This window comes from Ambystoma mexicanum, chromosome 4p (genome assembly GCF_040938575.1).
Source record: "Ambystoma mexicanum isolate Mex_15411 chromosome 4p, UKY_AmexF1_1, whole genome shotgun sequence".
Taxonomy (NCBI): Eukaryota; Metazoa; Chordata; class Amphibia; order Caudata; family Ambystomatidae; genus Ambystoma; species Ambystoma mexicanum.
In genome coordinates, this window is record NC_090927.1 from 1,113,972,624 (window position 1) to 1,113,992,235 (window position 19,612).

At 44.9% G+C, this 19,612-nt stretch overlaps 1 protein-coding gene across 1 annotated transcript in view; it reads left to right on the forward strand.

Moving 5' to 3' along the window:
• Positions 1–19,612, forward strand: part of FNDC1 (fibronectin type III domain containing 1) — a 962,270-nt gene that overhangs the window by 744,056 nt on the left and 198,602 nt on the right. Inside the window, exon 15 of the mRNA XM_069606705.1 lies at positions 2,467–2,575. Coding sequence (XP_069462806.1) covers positions 2,467–2,575 — 109 coding nt within the window. The remainder of the gene's footprint in view (positions 1–2,466; positions 2,576–19,612) is intronic.

The window sequence follows — 19,612 nt, forward strand, 5'->3', positions numbered from 1 at the left end:
CTTCCATTCCTCCGCTTGATTGGCAAACTGAACTGTGAGTCAGATTGATGTCATTTTATGATCTCTTGAAACAACCTCCCTTATCATCTGTGCACCCAAATATATATATGATCAAAATCCATACTTCAGAGTTACACAGTTGTTTGAAATTACATATACATGGTGTGGCTGAATTTAGCCATGTCTATGTCCAAATCTGCTCATTCTCGGAGCTTGCATTCAAAGAGTGTACATAATTGACTTTTTAACTGCTTTTTCAATTTCCGACATGGACCCAACTTTACATACATGTGTGCAGGGGGTAGGGACATTAACTGATGAAGTTTCAGATTTTTAACATGCACACATTTAGAGTAATATCCACTTTTCCGCTAAAACCCCCCTGAACATACCACCGGTTCCTACCACGTCTTAAACTGTGGGCAGAAAAATCACAAGAATTATGGTATCATTTATAAAATGTTCACATGTCCGCACTATGAATTATCCCCCTTTTTATAAAACCATATCCTTGCTGCAGGGGTGTGTCTTTTCAGGTCACATGGTACAGAAACCAGTCTTTCCAGTTTCTGCCAAGCCAGCTTGCTTCTCACAGGCAGTGCCCCTCCCAGCTTCTCCAGGAGGAAGCCACTTTTTACGACGTCTGTAATAAAAACCTTTGCCTGAGTGGAGAGGGCTTTGTTCACTCTCTGGCAGAGCACAGGAAATTCAATTATCAGATAGATGGCATATCCTTAGTGTGGGCAGCAAAAGGAACATTGGCCTGGGAACATAGTTGTGACTCAAGTTTCACTCCTGATGGGATCCGTTGCTAGGCAAAATCAAGTTCCTTAAGCCAGACCTTCAGCTAACTTTTTGTTGCTTTTAAAATAACTTGTAATTTTACACATGCAGCTAGAATGCTGATTCTAAGTGCAAAACTATGACATTTCAACAGTTACAAAGGCATGTGACACCAAACATAGGTCACTCATTTAATTTAACATTTTCGATTTTGGTGGTTTTAAATCCAGTTGCAGTTAGGCTTAAGCTGCTGACTCCATAGCATTTTTGTTATAAGCATTGTTTTTGGGCTCTTCATTTCCCAGATTTTGTAGGCACACCAAACTCCATTCTGCCAAATGTCTGCTGGTGTTCAGTGAATATTTTGCACATGTTGCAAGGTTTGAAATAGGCATTTTGCTTGCCTTCAGAAAAACACACAGTGGGTTTTAAAATGCCGGCTTTTGGATAGTGGTGAGTACTGGTACTGCACCCATTTTTGGGATTTTCTTGGATTAATGCATTCTAAACAGGAATGGTTCTTACATGGTAATAAATCCTTGCTTAACATTGTTTTGATGGGGCTCCTTACAGTAAGATGGTTATGTGGAACCCCACAAAAAGGGTTGAATCTTTAAAGTGGTCCAATGAGTCACGATTTCAGCAACTTTTTGACATCAGTAAAAGTGGATTTTGTTAACAAAGACCTTTCTTTACCCTGGTGGGTGGCAAGTTAGGTAACCATTTTGGTGTGCGCACAACTGCGCAGCTTTCCTGGATTTCGGCGCACATGTGGGTTTTCCGCCATCTTGAATTTCCTAAGCCCACAGCACCAAATGTTGTAGCAGGGTAGCTTAAACGTGGGTCAGGACACCCTACAAACCAATGGCGCTATTAAGGCCTTGGTTGACGCCGTACCCGGACCGGCAGCGCCTTGGTGGATGGCGGAATCACCGCCCCATTCCAAGGTTGGAGGGGTGGTAATTCCCCATTCACCAAGGCTCTTCCCCATTCCGAAATGAGCCCCCAGAGGGCTCAATGGGAATGGGGAAGATGCAAATAACGGTGACCGTTCATTACGGTCACCGTTATTGGCTTGGAGGCCCCTTTGCGCCCTCGACTTTAACACCTGCTCAAAGAAGGCGTTAAGGGCGAGGGCGCAGAGGGAACTCGGAGTATGGCGGTAAGGGAATACCGCCACCGGTCTCGTTACCAGTGGCCGCTATCCCTTACCACCATACTCGGAATGAGGCCCTATATCTTTATTGTGTTTCATCTTGCAGAGGGCAAATAGGCCTGGAAATTCGGCGCCAATTTCCTTTACATCAATTAAAGTGCTGTGCCCAGACAGCGCACAGTGCACTTTGGTGTCAATAGGCTTCCCAACCATATGTTGAAAGGCCGCAATGTGTCAGGTGCCAGTGATGTGTAATTGAGCCCATTCTTTCAATGCCACCTTCTGACATGCTGTTAATGTGATGGGCGACTGTCGCAATGTGGAGGGCTCACTCATGGTCCCCAGGTGGGGGGTGGGGTTGGCAGGGACCGTGAGAGGGGAGATGCCAACCAGGTCGCTGTCAACTCCAAAGCCACGCTTCTTCTCATCGGACCCAGAAACAAATACGATTAAAACAATAGTTTGGAGGATGTTCGGATAGAGTGAAGGGGAATTCGTTGAACTCTTTTGCTTTTCCTTGTGTGCAGGTTACCTGGTCTACAGCGCCACTTACGACGACTATCTCAGGAACAAATGGTCCGCGCGGCCAACAGGGGGCACCAATCTGCCCATCGAGAACCTGAAGCCAAATACCAGGTGAGCTTCCTGTTCGAAATTCTGCTGCTTTCATAAACTAGTCTCGCTTGGGTGCTCTTCTTGGAGAGAAAAAAGCACAAGTCTAATGCTCCAAAATCTATTTTTAGAGTTATGAGACTTTCAATCTATATGGGCAAGGTGAAAACAGTGTGACATTTAAAAACGTGTTTATAAATGTAATAAAAGTATAATACAAATGTGTACTGGCTTACTTTTATATATTTGGAACAGTTTCCAGAACCCGGAGAATCAATGGTTTCAACTGCTGACTATAACCAATGGGTTGTTAGATGTTCACTGAGGAATTAAATGCTTACATTTACTTGAAATTGATTTTATTGCCAGTGGTTTATTTGTTTTAATATTCAAGTAATGTTTTCTATGGGTTTGTACATTGTACATGGGTTCCTAATGTACCATCTCTATACATCACTATTTATGTCATGTGGGTATGCTTTTATAATGCAGCAAGTGAGCACTGCAGTAGTGCACAAGCTTGTTGTATATTGTGTCCCTGCCAGGGGTTTTCAAACCGCAGTCTGCGGAAGGGAAATGGGTGCCAGGAAATAAGAAAAAGGGAAAGAGGGGAGCAAATACTGCAGACATAAGGGATGAGGGAGGGAAGGACGCGGCAGAGAGAGAATTCTTTGTGATTTTGTGGGTGCATGTCGGACCTGCTAGTTTGACCAAAATTCAAACGTGCAGTAATAAGGGTGTATCCTAAGAGTTGGAACAATCAGATTGGGTTGCCAGGGCAGAGCTGGAGAATTTGAAGTTAGTACACAACAGGCCTCATCGAGTTTGCTGGTATCCTGGCGGTAAAACCGCCAGGATACTGACAAATGGAACTACTGTTACCGTGCCTGATATCCTGGTCAGTGGCGTAACACCACATTTGGTGGACCCGCTGCGAGCCACTCAGCAACAAATCACAGGTTGCACCTTGCTCTAGGCCGGCCTAGATTACCACGCTTGCGCAATACACACGGATGTGCTGCTGCAGGGGTACGCCACACATTGCACTAGGAGAAAGATATAAATAGGCGTTTTAATGCATTATAGATCACACTTTCTGAGAAATATTGGCTAAAAGGCCAGAGCGTTTTATTTTGTAGGGTAACACCGATCCAAAAATCCAACACATGCCAGTCACCAACAGTGCACAGGAACATTAATGCTTTAATTAATATAATGCGTTGCTATTAAAAATACCATGCCACAATGAAAACATTTCCAACTTGCTACACAATGTAGACCAGTCTAGATACATAATAAAATATTACATTAAAGCATACAAGGCCACATTTAGACATACATAGACTGGTTGCACCAACATGCAAGTCGAACCAATTACAATTATCATGGTTACTTTATCACAACAGATGCACAGAAAAATATACAATGCCGCAGTAAGAAATGGCTAGACTGGCAGCACCCAAATGCCAGTCTAGCCAGGTAATTACACTTAGCAGGACTGCTTTATCAGAGATGCCCAGTTAAAGTAAAATCAAGCCAAACTATGAAATGACTAGACTGGCTGCGCCAAAATGCCTCTCTAACCACTAATACCACATATCATGCCTGCTTAGCCTGGACATGGCTGACCATTACGATGTATCGCACAATCCCCGTCCCACCCCACTCCCGAACAATCCCTCTCCTTCACAATCCCTGCCCCAACCCCCAAAATCAGCTTCTCAGCCAATAATTACCCCCAAATCCCTTTTCCTTGTCCCAGTGCTTACATATGAGGCTCCTTGTCTCATAGATAAATACTGGGTTGAGAAAGAGTGAGACTTGGAGTAATGAAGATTACAGGTAACTAAGCCATGCATCACCTTATTGCCCCTCTACCTAATCCCAGTACTTGTGTATGATTCAAGGTGCCACAAGTACTTGGATGAGGAAGAATAGGGCTATGAGTAATGAATATTACCTATAAGTAACCATGGGATTAAACACAAGTAGTGGCACAACACCATTGAGATGACTGGGCTTCAGCACTCCTCTCCACCCCCCTCCCCAACCACCCTTGAAATTTAGAGCTATGTTGACTCCACCTGGCTGACCTACAAAGCCGTTTCCGGACAGAAAAGGCCACAGATGTTAAACAACACCAGGGTTTCGCTGTTAACAAAGGCCCAGCAATTACTAATGTAAAGAATTTCACTGTTAGTACCTGCATTCAAATGCATAATTCTTTAGGCAATTGAAATCTTGATGTGGGTTTAGTACTTGCCTGCCAGTAAAGTGATTGGAAGAGCAGAGAATGGGCAGGAGACCACTTATTCTTACAGCAGTCCATAAATGGCTGCTTTCAGAATTAAAGGAAAGAGTTAACTGCTTGTAGCATTGAAGCTGCACTAGAATAGTCTCACTAGAATGCATAAAGAAGTTAGATGCCCCAGTCAAATAAGTGTGCCCCTCCCCCACCGCCCGTGAAGTTAGCACCTCTCCCAGCATTTGAAGGGTTAGCACTGACCCACCCCCAAAATGTAGCTTTTGTTGCACCCCTGAACACGACACACACCATTCAACATACACACACATGCACACCCATACATTTAAGTGTGTACACTTTCACCATACAGGCACACCCAGGGAGCCACCCATTCATGTAAGTGTGCACCCTTTCACCATACTGGCCCACACACCCATGCAGTCAGCCACACATTTAAGTGTTTCACCATGCACTCACATAGGCAGCCACCTATACATTTAAGTGTGCACCCTTTCATCATTCAGGCACACCCAGGAAGCCACTCATACATTTAAGTGTGCACCTTTCACCATACAGATTTAAGCGTGAACCCTTTCACGATACACTCACACACGCACAAATCATTGGGTTGAGAGGAGCCGTATTACTTCAAAAAGAAATGCTTTCTTTTTGAAGTCACTCCGACTTCATGAAGAAAATATTTCCGTTAAGGATCAAATAATAATGGAAATATTTTCTTTATGAAGGCAGAGTGACTTCAAAAAGAAACAATTTCTTTTTGAACTCATAGAGCTCCCCCACACCATGACATGGAGGCCTCCAGCCTAGAGGCTTCCATGTTGTGGGGTGGGGGTAGCCCTCTGAAAGCTGTATGTTATGCTATGATGTAACAGAAATAATTCTTTATGAAGGCAGAGTGACTAGGAAAGAAATCTTTCTTTTTAGTCCAAGCAGGCCCCCCTCCCAGGACAAATGGTGGTGGGGCACCCCACACAGCAGAGGGTACGGGGCCCCAGTAACGCCAGTGATCCTGTTATTACCGGTATATTCCAGGTGCTGGCAACGTAAGAAGGGAGATGCCAACCAGGATACTGGCAAAAGGACCAACCATTACCGTGCCTGATATCCTGGTACCACCGGTATATTCCAGGTGCTGGCAACGTAAGAAGAGAGATGCCAACCAGGATACTGGCAAACAGACCTACCATTACCGTGCCTGATATCCTGGTATCACCGGTATATTCCAGGTGCTGGGAATGTAAGAAGGGAGATGCCATCAGGATACTGGCAAACGGACCTACCATACGGTGCCTGATATCCTGGTATCACCGGTATATTCCAGGTGCTGGCAACGGCGGACCTTCCCCATTCCATGGAGTCCAACAGCACTCCATGGAGGGGATACCAGCTGTTTTTGCCAGTGGGGGCCTGATTTACATCCTGCTCTTGGCTGGAGGTAAATCAGTAAACCCCCACCGGCAAACTTGTACTCTGCTGGTCTGGAAAAGCGCTGCTATATGGAAATACCAGCACTTTCTTCCGGTCCGGCAGAGTCGGAATGAGCCCCAATGTAATGTTGAGATGCATAATGGGCTTGAGACTGTGCTAGGGCAATCCTAAAAGATGTGGTGGCTTAATTGCCAGCGAATACATTTTATTTTAATAACGCTGAGCTCCAGAAGTTTAATTCCGGCACTGACGACCCTGCAAACGCAGAGCGGGCTAGGCTAGAGCTGGCTGTGTAAGAGTCAGGATTGAATAATAAGTACATGCTGAACAATCTTTAAGAATGATTAGTTGTTATTCTAAGGAGTTTGATCATGTTGCCCACATTACTTCTGTATACTGCTATTTTTTACTTTTGACCTTTCTGAGGAGGCGATATTTACCTTTTTGTCAAGCTTGCTTTTCTGGATGCTTCATTTGATTGTTTTTCATATGCATATAATTTGTGATAGATGTTGCTGCGATGCATTCTGCAAAATACATTTTCTATAATTGAATGATCTTTTCTTGGGATACATTGCCCGTTAGTAGTCTTTCGAGGGGCGTGCAACTCATCTGTGTCCTGCCTGCTGCATGTCCCAGTACAGGGGTCTGCAAGCTGCAGCTCTCCAGATGTTTTAGGCCACAACTCCCATGATCCCTCACCATTAACTATCATTGTTGGGGCTCATGCAAGTTGTAGTGCAACATCAAATCATGTTTTCCTCAATTTTAAGTTAAGCTTTTCACCTTTCTAGTGTGTACTTGAAAAATGTAGTTTTCCATGATGTGGTGGATGTTCAATCGGACATATTTTGATGCAGAGGATTTCTGCCACCCACCAGCAGTGGTAGAAATAATCCAGAGCCACAGTCTCCTGATTCTTTTCCACATGAATGACATCTGGATCAACACTTGTCTTAATATTGAGGATTGAGGGTGGAGGAAGGCAGAACAAGCTTAAAATATCTATCTACTGGTGGCTTGGCTCTCCTCCATTTTGTCCTTTTTGATTGAGGGGGTAGGTTTAGCTGAAGAACTAATCAACTCGCCCAGCTGAGGAACCTTACGATCCATCTTCAACACAAACATGTGCCATATTTAATACCAAAACATGCATTCAATGCTACTGCTCTGGCTGAGGGAGGGTTGTTTCGGCACAGTGATACCCTCCTCTGCCTAAGAACAGAAACAGGGTACACTTGACTTTTTGATTCAAGAGACCAGGGTTCCAAACCAGGCCTCCCTCGCGGCACAGAACACACATGCATAGCTGCAGGGCAGAGGAAACTTTCCTGGTTAGTTCGACCAATATTCCCATGGGAACCAGCCCCTGTTCTACAAAGGATTAACCCTTGTATCGGCGATGCTGTTCGCACCTTACTATTCCTCATTAGGTCTTCATAAACATATTACTTTCAATATGTATGCAGTGTTTGCCTTGATAAAGCCCATGAGGGGGCGAAACTCATGCCCGTGTAGTTTCACCCTGGTTTGTTATATCAGCTTTTCTGTCGGCTCACTTTGCCAAACTGCTTGAATAGTTTCGTTTGTGGCAGCTTGTATTTTGATTTACCTAGTTTCAGGATCTGAGGTTCAAAGACTAGGAAGTCGCCTACTAACACTTTCACTCAACAAATTTGAAATGTTATGCAACAGAATGGTGCTGTGTTAATGCATAAGGTTAATAGACCTGTTCAACTATAATTGGGTCTTAATAGATTCTCAGTTTGGAGCGCCTGCAGTAAGGGTGATACTTACACATATGTTCATGTTTCCAATTATGAAAACCTGACCACTTTGACAAAGGTTTTTGTCCAATTCAGTAAGCTGTCTCGTCAGAGTAAAACAAACCTGCATTCTGTGGGGTCCATACTGCAGCCGGCACAGAGGTGAAGGATGCATGAAAGGGTGAACTCCTGCTGTGGCCGTCTCTGCATCCTTTCCACGCTAACACGTGTGCCCACCTGTCACAGAGCAGGCGCAGGGAAAAGCTTGTGGCTGGCGGGAGACAGCACTGGACGAATCACACTCTATGATTAAACTACCTTAGGAAATGGATAGCCAGAGCCAAACTCCCTATGAAGTCATTCCTAGAGAAAATGTGCAGCTGCTTAATGGAAGGTGCTGTTGTGCTGAGAATCTCTAGCAGCAGGTATTGTGACTACAGAAAAACAACTGTAAGAAGTTATTACAGTAGGGGGCGATTTCATGTTTTGTTTACTAATGTCAAGTACTAATGTCAGATGTGTGTTATGGAATTTCTGTTACGTTTTTATATGTGAGTATTGCAGCTGTATAAATGTTTTCTAAAGTGGTGCAGATATCAGTAGATAAGAGCCACAGTTTCCAAATCAGCAACAGCAACAAGGAACTCCTTGTGATGCTTTTTGGCTTGCAAATGCTAATATAAACTTTCCTATGTTCATATAATGTATCTCTGGAGTGGAACACACTATCCCTCTGTCAGTAAATGATATTGTCATGTTTAATTTTCCCTTCTAGTCACATCCATATATATCACTAGTGTCTGCTGAGAATACAATAGTGGCATTGACACATTATGTTCTTGTATAGAGATTGGTAGTTCATCAGTAAAAGGGACTAAGCTAATAGCCCCAGAGAATCCCTGCGCATTCATGGCAATGCCAGACATTGGATACTTCCCCTCTCGAACAAAAGAACAAGTCGCTCCAGTGTCTACAAGTAACAGAAATGTCTTTCCTCCTATGGTTACCCTGACCCTTGGTTCCTCTTTGGGGTCTGGTGTCAGTGATAGTACTGAACACATCAGGTCACGCTGTGGGCTTTCCAATTGTGGGTATAAATTCATTCCCGTGCCCGTTAAAGGATTTCCTCCTACCACGGCCACACTCCCTATCCTGAGTGTAGATGCTTGTATGACTCCTGTATTCACATTCCATTGTGGCACTATTGCTTGTTGTGTCTGTGTTTGCTGAGTTTGTACTTGCTGTGTTTGCATAGGCGCTTGCTGTGGTTGCCCTTGTGGCGACTGCGCTTGAAATGGAACCTGCTGTGCTTGCAGTGTTTGTGGTGCACATGTCTGATTCTGCGTGTGATCTTGGGCATAATATTCTTGTGGCTCTGTATTGTACTGTGGAGAGTTGCCCATACCCCTCTTGGAGGTTTCCAGTTCTGCTGCATGCATCCTCTGCTTCTGCACGTTCGGGCCATATGTCCTAATCTTCCACAATTCCAGCATTGATGCAACTGTTGTTCTCCATTAAATCCTCCTCCCCCTTGAGGGTTTTGAAATCCACCTTGTTCTAGGTCCATTCTCTGTACCCCATGGCCAAAAATGATACCCACTTTGATCTATAGGATACCCTATATTGCTTGGCTGCACTGACTGTACCTCTCGTGTTGCCACACCTTCACCACTTGGACACACTGCTCCTTCTATTGCATATTTTGACGATTGTTTCTGAACCAACTTGGCCTCCTCCTGTTTTCTGCTTTCTAACTTCTATTTTTTTTATAACAACCGACAATGATGTACAATAGTCAACTGTATTTCTGGCCATGACTTCGCTTCCATCGCCACCTGTTTCTTCATTTTGCCGTTACACTGGCTCGGGTAGTCTCTGACATAAAATATTATAGAATAATGCTACTGTTTTATCCCATGGTTCTCTCTTCTCAAGATGCCAATGTTCTTAAATCTCTTGAATAAAGGGAGCAGAATCTTCATCCTCCCCCATTTTCCTTGTCACAATCGCACCCATGTCCGATGTGTCAGGATATTGTACTCTAAGCGCCGTCCATACGTCTGCTCTGCAATTATTAAATGGTGCTCCATCATGTGTCTTGTTTTTTGCTGTGACACTCGCATACCTTGCTCACCTCCAAATGTTGTCAGCTCTCTCCTCTAGAATGGCTGCTAATAGGCCTTTTATGTCACCTATTGCTAACTGTTAACGTCATTCCCGCTGTCATTTTTTGTAACTCATGAATCAATTTTCTCGCACCTGCAGCCAAACTAAGTAATTTACATTTCAAATTGCCTTTATCCATTTGTGGCCATGGAATATATTGTGGTTGTCCTCCCCTTTTCGCTAATAATGGGAATTGTGTAAATCCTGATCCACAATCGTACTCAACTACATTTTTCGTCTTCCAGGTTGGGCTTGTTTGACCTGTTTGTCTCTGTCCTGGCAACAACCTTACTCTGCCTACATACAGCAGGAATATATCCCCTGCACTGCGATCATGCTGGTGGTCGTTCAGTATATGGTGTTGGTTCTGGTCTTTTCTTTGGATTCTTCTGAATCCCCTCTTTCTATGCTTAGCTCTATCAAAAAACAACATGCACCTTCCCTTCGCGCTCTTTGATTTTGCAATCGTCTGGCTAATGGTGAAAGTCGTCAAGAATCCGAGAGTCTGCATCTCGGCCCAGGAGACTGGATCAGAACCATCCTCTGCTACCAAAATGTGCAGTAGCTCCTGGAGCGTTCCAAGTGCCAGATACATTTACCAATAAACAATCTCAGACACAAATAACCAGACAGACTCACACACTCATTTTTATTACACAAGGGCTTTATACCTCGATGTACATCAGCTATGATTTCATCCTAGGTAGCAAACAGTAAAAACCTACCGGAAGGAGGGATTGGTTAAGGGAACATATATATCTATATTTTATTTAGGTGTTAGTACCATAATTGGCTGCTCCCCATGTGGTAGACATGCATTGAACTACCTCTTACTACGTATAATACAGTTTAATAGTAGAATAACAGCAATGGATTGGCTTCTGTAACAATGTATGGTACACTGCTTCATAGGTCCTCATTATTGGTTGGCATTCTCTCTCAAACTTGAACATTTGGCTCATTAGCAGCACGTAAGCAAAACCAAACCCAGGTCTGGCGAATAATGTCAGACCACTGAACACTTTGGTCAATTAGCCTACCATCCATCCTCATTAAAGCCCTAAAACAAGGCTGCTTCTCTGTAATTGATCTTCCTTGGGACTTTTAAGGGAGTGTAGGAACATCACTATCTTCAGTTGGAGCTTAATGAATAGGCCTTGTTTTCGAGTCTTGCACCACGTGTGAGGAGACCACGATTTTGTCCATTTTTATTTAGTGCTATTTAATTCAATTACACTGGGTGCTATTACTCTTCTTGGCCTCTGGAGACTTGGTTGCTCTGTCTTGCATGTGCTTTATGCATCTTTACTTGTCCAATACTTGGGACTTGCAAATGATTTCTCCTTTTTTTAATCTACGAGAAATATGTCATGCGTATGTAGTTTATCATCCTTGACTCCCAATGTGCCTTGCAGTTGCCTCTTGATGTGGCATCCTTAATCCCAAGCCAAACAGATATTCTTTGTTCCTCGCACAAAGCTGTTTTCCAGTGACTGTCAGCTCTGCATTTCTGGTCTCCCCCTTCAAGGCTTCTTAGCGCACTATTATATGAAACCAACGTCCATCTTTCCATCATGGCCGCTTTACTTGCATTATATTTTCCCCAGCAGCAAGCTTCTATATGTCTCATATACCTTGCGCTTCTGCGTATATACATTTGCTGATTTTGTTCTTATCTTCTTAGTGTATATGATTTCTTTGTATGTGCATACATGTTTCTCTTGTTACTTCAGTTACATATTCTTTAAGTATTTGTATATCATTTCAATAAATCCTAGTATCTTCTATTTATGATGTTGCTTTACTTTGGTCTGATTTCACTTATAGCTTTTCTATGTTCAGTGGTGTATGCAGACATCCTTCAACCTCATCAGTGCAAGGGTACATTTGATACGGTTGTCTAGCTGCATAATGCTCTTTTGCTGTTTTTCCAATATGAGGGAGGTGAGGGGGCAGGCACTGAAGATGACATGCATCACATATACCCGAGTAAAGGGTTTTAGTCCATCCAGGGAGCTGAGCTAGGTCAGGAAGGAAGGTTATCATCAAACAATGGTTAATTAGCCCAATTAGTCTATTTTAGGGATCTGCAACATTTTGCTCTCCAGATGCTTTGGACTACATCTCCAATCCAGAGTAGCAAATAATGAGAAAGCATGGGAGTCATAGGCAAAAACACTTGAGGAGATACAGATTGCAGACTCCTGCCCTAGTGGTAGATTCAATGTCCTGATTCTGAGGGCACTTCTAATTTGAGTCCACAGTGAGGTACCCAGATGGAGTTTGTGGCTGCTATGCACTTTTCTCTTCCTAGTGCTTCTGTTCTTTTTTCTGCAGATCTACTGTGGTCATCTGCAGATGCCCAGATGATGGTAACAGACAGCATATTTGGTGCTGGCCAAAAAGCAGACACAACAACGCAGACGGTATCACATGGTCAGGGCCCTTTGCTTGCTAGTGTGTTCCAGTTGTCTACCGTGTGTGTGTGTGGTGTGTGTGTGTGTGGGTGTGTGTGTGTGTGTGTGTGTGTGACAAGCTCTTTGCAATTATGGATGACCTGTCCCCTCGGCTGTAGTGGCATTGGGCTGTGGGGTTCAATTGGTTCTCCGAGCTCAGAACTAACTTTAAGAAAGGATTCTTGGCAGGTGCTGGAGCTCTAGAGAATCTACAATGTGCAGTCATAGTTGCTGGGGTATGGCGCAGACCCTCCCTTTGTGTAGAGAATTGGCTAAGGTGATGACCTGATGTTGACATATGGTGAAGACAAGTTAAAATATTGAATTGTTGTTCCGTTGATGTAAGGTTATCAGGCACTAGTATTCTCACAGAATTGACCCTCTGTAGGCTCGCAGCTTCAGTGTTCTGGCTATGTCAACCGCTTGCATCTACATTCCCGAATGGCTCTCCCTCAGCAATTGAATCACACTATTGCTCAAGGCTGGCAAGATGAGGAGGCAGTGGCTGCTGAAACTTTGCCCAGATTGGTCTCAACAAGGCAAGGGAGACGAGCACTGGACCTGATCCCACTATGGAAATCCCTTTAATTAATCAACTTTCCTCACTGTCGCTATAATCATATGGAATCTGCTCCACAGGGGGTTTGACGATTGGCAACCAAGTGTCAGCTGTCCCTCTGTTTCTTTGACAAGGAGGACCAAAATGTATGCAATCTTGTCACATAATGCTATCTAGATATCGGGATAGGGAGGTTTCATTGCAGGAGATTTGGTCGAAGCCAAATAGATTGGTTATTTTTAGACGAATTTGGCTGCAAACACATGTGTCGGGTGGGTAAGGCTAATAAGTAAGGTGGGGGAGGCAAAGGGGCAGCTGCAGGGGATCTCCCCCATGCATATATTTGTGGCCAAATCGCTTAAAAGAAAATAAAAAGATGGATTTGGATGCAACCAATTCTCCTCGATAAAATCATTTAAAATCCAGATACCTGCGATTCCAGGACAAGAAAGGGCACCTGAGATTTGGCAAAGCAGAAGGGATGTCCGAAAATCCATCAAAGAACTTTGAGGGTGGCAAAGAGCCACATGGCGATTTCAGCCGGACAGAGAGTGACTTCTGTGGAAGACACTGTAGCATCACTGACTTTGAGACATTCATTCATTCATTGCTGTTTTGCATTTTCATTATTTCTCGCATACACCAGCAATGTTACACCTTGAAGTAAGCTGAGCTGCCAAAAGGTAGATCAATCTATTCCTTAGAGAGTCATTGGCTTAATCTCTGTTTGCAAACAGGGTGGCAGGGGGTGGTTAAAGGTAAGGAGAGACTGGTAAACCTCTACCCACTCTTGCACTCGTACAATTAATTGATAACAAAATACATATTGACTTCCTGCAACATGGCGACCACAGTGCAGGAGGCACTGTATAGATTTTAGAATGCGCAACTACTGGCTAGCACTTGTAGAGAATATAAATGCAGTCATTCACTGACTCGTGCCGTGCTAATCTCAATTACTAGAGCGGTTCCTCATTTTAGGCTTTTTTAATCCTATCTGTGAAAGAGTGAGCCTTACGGAGGATTCATCTTTGTGTTGCGTCTTACTGTCACAGACTGCATACTCATTCTGTTCTATGAAGCTAGGGAGGTGAGCCAGCTCCACAAGACCCCACTCTGGGCAAGTGGGACTTCACTGGGAGAGACTCCCCTCTCAGGGACAAGGTCTCCCAGTCCTAGAAGGACCTCCCAGTCAGGAATACATTGTCTGCCTATATGGTACTTGGAAAAACTGTTTTTACTACTGTTTTGACTCCACCAACCAGTCACATTCCTTCCACCTCTTTGGCTTCAGGTAATGCTTGATTTCGTCTGAGCACCACAGTCAAAAATGAAGGACACACCCCTTTTATTCATGATGACGTACATAAAAACAGGAGGAACTGTGAAGGGAGAGGGAACTCATACGCAGGGAAGTGAGTGATTCCTACCCAGAGGCAAGCCTCTGGAGAGAGAATGTCCTGGAGGGGCAAAGTCATGCTAGACTGCGGAGCCAGCATGGAGAGTGAACTGAATGCTAGCCAGATGCCAGAAGGCTGGCGTCTTGTCCGACCGAAAAGCCGAAGTCTGGGGAGAGGCAGAGAAGCACCAGTTTCCTCTGTTGGCATGACCACAGGGAAGCCGGCGTGGGCCTGGGGCGGGGCCCAGTAACCGATGCCGAGACCACATCGTCAGGGAGAGTCTGGATCCTCATGCTCTACGCTAGAAGGAAGTCGGCTGCAGAGACAGGCAGCCACAGAGAGGTACGAACACATGGAATCAAGACTGGGAAAGCCAACAATGTTACAGGATCCTTAGAAACCCAAACGAGCAAGCACCCTGTGTGAGTCATATTGAAATAGATACAAACACTTTGCAATTAGGCTGGGAAAGCTGACAAGGAAACGGGACCCTGAGAAACTCAAACGGGCAAGCACCCTATGTGAGTCAGATTGAAATAGATACGAACCCTGCATCCAGGCTGGGAAAGCTGATAAGGTTATGGGATCCTGAGAAACCCGAACGGGCAAGCGCCCTATGTGAGTCAAGGTGAAGGAGATACAAACACTTTGCGTTAAGGCTGACAAAGCCTACGATGTTACGGGATCCTGAGAAACCTGAGTGGGCAAGCGCCCTATGTGAATTACATTGATTGAGTGAAAGTACATTTTTCATAAGGCCGTAGGACCTAGGGGAGTCCAAGAGTCAGGGACTTGTTATAAAGAGAACTGTGTTAAAAGGGAACCTGGAGGAGTTCAAACACCTAGTTGAATCTGGGAAAATCTGGGACAACCCCTTGTTTTCCTGAGGAAGAGGAAACCACACAGATGATATTTTCTTTTGACCGGCAAAGTCTGCAGGAAAGTTTTGATCTGTCTTATCATATCGATGAACTTTAAAGCTAACAACAAGCCATCCAAGAGATTGGGCCAGGCAGAAGCCGAAGATATAGAACATTGCACCTTTCTATCTTTTAGTTACGATATCCAAAGTGGTAGGGCCGGATTAGTTGACTAGTTTTTGGATCTAGGAGTGTTTTCTTTTACTTTTAATAAACACCCTTGAAACATGTCAGTCATTGTTCCGAAAACACATAGAATTCTGCGATACACACAAGTCTCTCATCTTTATACATAAAGCGGATTGTATGTATGTGTGTATGTTAATCCGGAATATACAAATCCACACAGTTGAACCCACGTCTACCAAATTTTGCATGGATTCCTCTTTTGTCTGGAGCAAGATTGGTAGTCTATGTTTCGATGTAAAAAATTCACTCTGTACACACCTTCATGCACTGATGCTCACCCCGATTCACTACAGTAGGTACTAGAAGGAGGCAACATTTTGAAAAGTGTCTGAAGCAAAATGTTCGATGTGTTGGTTATTACTTTGAAATGTATTACTAATGTATAAAGTTTGAAAGTGTTTATTAAAGCATTTTTAAAGGGAATAAAAAAATATTAAAACAATTATCACGCCACTCCAAATTTGGGAAATGGTAATGTTACAGTTTACTTAAGTTCAGTCACGAGAAGAGAGCACAATCAATCAATCTTGCTTAGACATTTTCTCAAATGTGCTGAAGCCGTTGCGTGACTAAAACATGCCGCACAAAAAACGAACATCACTTGGAAAAGCTCCAGCTGATGCAAAGAGAAAATCAATATCAAGAGCTTCTGAAACACAACAACAAACACCAGTGCGACTTGCCAACCAGAGGACAAGAGCAACTTTCTCCAGGGCAAATGAGATGCAAGTGCAAACTGAAGCAAGACTTGCTGACATGAGGACAAGGGCAACATCCTCCAGGGCACATGAGACACCAGAGCAAAATGAAGCAAGACTTGCCGACAAGAGGACAAGAGCAATATCCTCCAGAGCACATGAGACACCATTCGATCAGGACACGGGCATCAAAAGTGATGTCGTCCTTAACATTTGTGTGTGCTGCAAACCTAATTGGGGTTATTTGGAAGTGGTGATCTTCATGGTTTATATTTCTGTACTCCTTGCTAGTGCTAGATTTAGGAGTAACGTGAGATAGAATTTGAGGGGTGGTCAATGCTTTTTATTCTAAGGGAATGTTTGAAAAAAGGTTTTCCATGTTTTTGGAAAAGGTTACTGTTGCTAAACGAGAAAACAGTTACTTCAACAGATCAAAAACACAGCAGCTAGACTACTACTCATACTCAACAGGTGGGAACACATAACACAGACCCTCAGAGCACTCGACTGGCTACCAATCCAAAAAAGTATCCAGTGCCAGATTCTCTGCATCACTCACAGTACACTTGAAGGACAAGACACAGAATTCCTTCATAACAAAATCAAATCTCACTCTACCAACCAACCAGATACATAAGATCAAGAAATGACAGACAATTAAGAAACCACAAGATTTTGCTGTGAAAGACACAGAGGCTATGCCTCTTCCTTTATGGTGACCAAACATGGGACATGCTAGCGATGGAAGTCTGCACCCTCAGGACCATGAGAGATTCGTGAAAAGTGTTAAAACCTGGCTCTTCAATGCTTAACCGACAGAAAGCTTATCCTACACCCATCAAGCAACAGAAAGGAACATTCTTGATAGTTTGACTTTCATGTGCAGACACAATCTAAAGGAATGCCACATTGGCTCCTGACCTTTCACCTAGAACACTACGTATGACACACAGAAACCTATAAAGCATAGAAGACATCACATAAAGGCACAGTCAAAACCATAAGAGAACGTCTTCCCTGACTGTCTAAACCTCAAAACATTTTCACGCATAAACCACCAAAGCCAAACATCTCTCCCCATAGCACAACCAACAGCAAGACTAATCATTTGACAGAACTACAGAAACCCCAAGAACACTTTCTACTTTTTGACTAACTCTCAATTTCTCTCCACCTTACTCATCACACGCAAACACAAACCAGTCACTTGCACATGACTTTAAAAAAAAACTTTCCTGGAGGCCACCATGGGGTGCGCTCATGAAAATAGCCTGAGTGTGTTCCTCTCCCTACCCGGGACCGTAAAGCGGCATGAGCCCCCGATTTTTGTCCCCCCTGACACGAAATCAGAGGTGTGGGCTGGTGAAAGGCTGCGGCACAAGTCGAAGAAAAAGCAGAACGAATTGCCCACGGAATCGAAGAGAGCGAGCCCGGTGAACTTCACAGTGTGGACTCCCTATTACGGGAGTGCTGAAAGGTGGAGCAAGGTGGCTCCTGTCCCACGCAGGGGACCGGAACCAAGGAAGAGCAAAGGGATGAAGCTGAAAGTGAGCGGGTGGTGAGTATGTGCCCCCCTTACTCTGGCGGGTGTTATGTCCCACAGGGGAAGAGCCGCCCCTCCTTCAAGCCCCCACCCCACAGTCCGCCGTGTGAGAGACCAGTGGGGCTGGGTCAGCAGATGAGGATGTCCTGCAGGAGGGGCCAGGGTGGAGACACCATAGAACCCCAGGAGTGCACCCTGTGATCCACGCAGGAGCGTGCAGGCCATCCCCGGTGGCAAGGGATCTGGCTACCAGTGGATCGAAGACAGAGAGTGATGGGCAGGAGGCAGAGGTTTGATAATGACGGAGCGCGGATCATAGAATGCGCTCGTAGCTCAGAGGAAGGTTGCCTCAGAGCCCTACACACACAGGCTGGATTTTATGGGAGTACTCCAGTGCCACTGGCAATCTCTTGGCCCTAGACATCTGAGACTGTGGTAACAGCTTGGCCACAGGGAGTTGGAGAGGTGCGGGCACCAAATCTGGTGCCTCCACCAACAGAGGGGCAGATTCAAATGAACATTGGATGGTGACACATGTGCAGTGTTGCACCCAGTTTTGCTACCCTAATAAAATGCAGACATAGATCCAAAGCCCCTCCACAATCACTCATACGGTCTTGGGGCAAATAAGTGGGCAGTATGTAGACATGCACGCTGGGTTAACATAATCTGGAGGGAAAGGAGAAGTCTGACTGATACAGACCACAGTTGGGACTTAGCCTGTCCACAGGGTCGCAGGGCCAAAGGAGAAGCTTCTGGGTGGGAGCGAAACTACAGCTCTGGTCTGAACCTTCCCCCCATGGAATTCAGCCTGGTAAACGTGGGGGCCAGAGCCACACGGATTCTACGGGATGAGGTAGTCTCCCAGAGGTAGTCTCCCATTGTAGACGAAGGGGGTGTGGGCCCCCAGCTTTGGGGCATGTGCCTGCCTCCATGGCAGAGACTGGGGATCGAAAGCCTTTGCCGCAAGAGACTCTGGAACTGTTCCTTGTAGGACATCGGGCCCCAGGCCCCAAGTGGGGACCCACCCCAAAACAGGAAACATCACATTGGGGTGGGGTATGAGATAGTGGAGCCTATTCGTTGGTCGGACCAGGGTCCCACCCGCATGGAGTAGTGGGATATTGGGGCACAGATTACAGTGAAGGAAGACCCCACCGTGTGAAAGAAACTGCAAGCACGTGAGGCTGAGCTGGCAACCGCTCAAACCAGTACACTGGGGATAGCTTATTGATGAGTGCCCCCCCCCCCCCCGGAGTGGTAGCATAAGACCGGAGAGTGGAGGAGAGCATGTCCCCTCTAATTCGGTCCCCGTTTGATGTGCAGATGTCATAGATTGAAAGCCGGGAGGAAGAATTTCGGATGAAGATGGATGATTTGGAAAACCGTGAAAGGCAGAATAACCTTAGGCTCTTCGGAAATCCCAGATAGAGAGGGGGAGTCGGAGCAAGACTTGAAAAGGACGCTCCATGATGTCACAGAGATGGTTTTTGATGATGACACTATTGATGAGGCATAGATTGAGAGGATACACCAGGCGGGGCGGGGTTACTGGGGGCCCCAGATCAGTCCTCGCTCGGTTCCATAATTATGCAGACAAACTGAAAATTCTGGGGACAGCAAAACAGAAGGGTCCGATCACCTATGGCTTAGTGAGAGTTACAATTTTC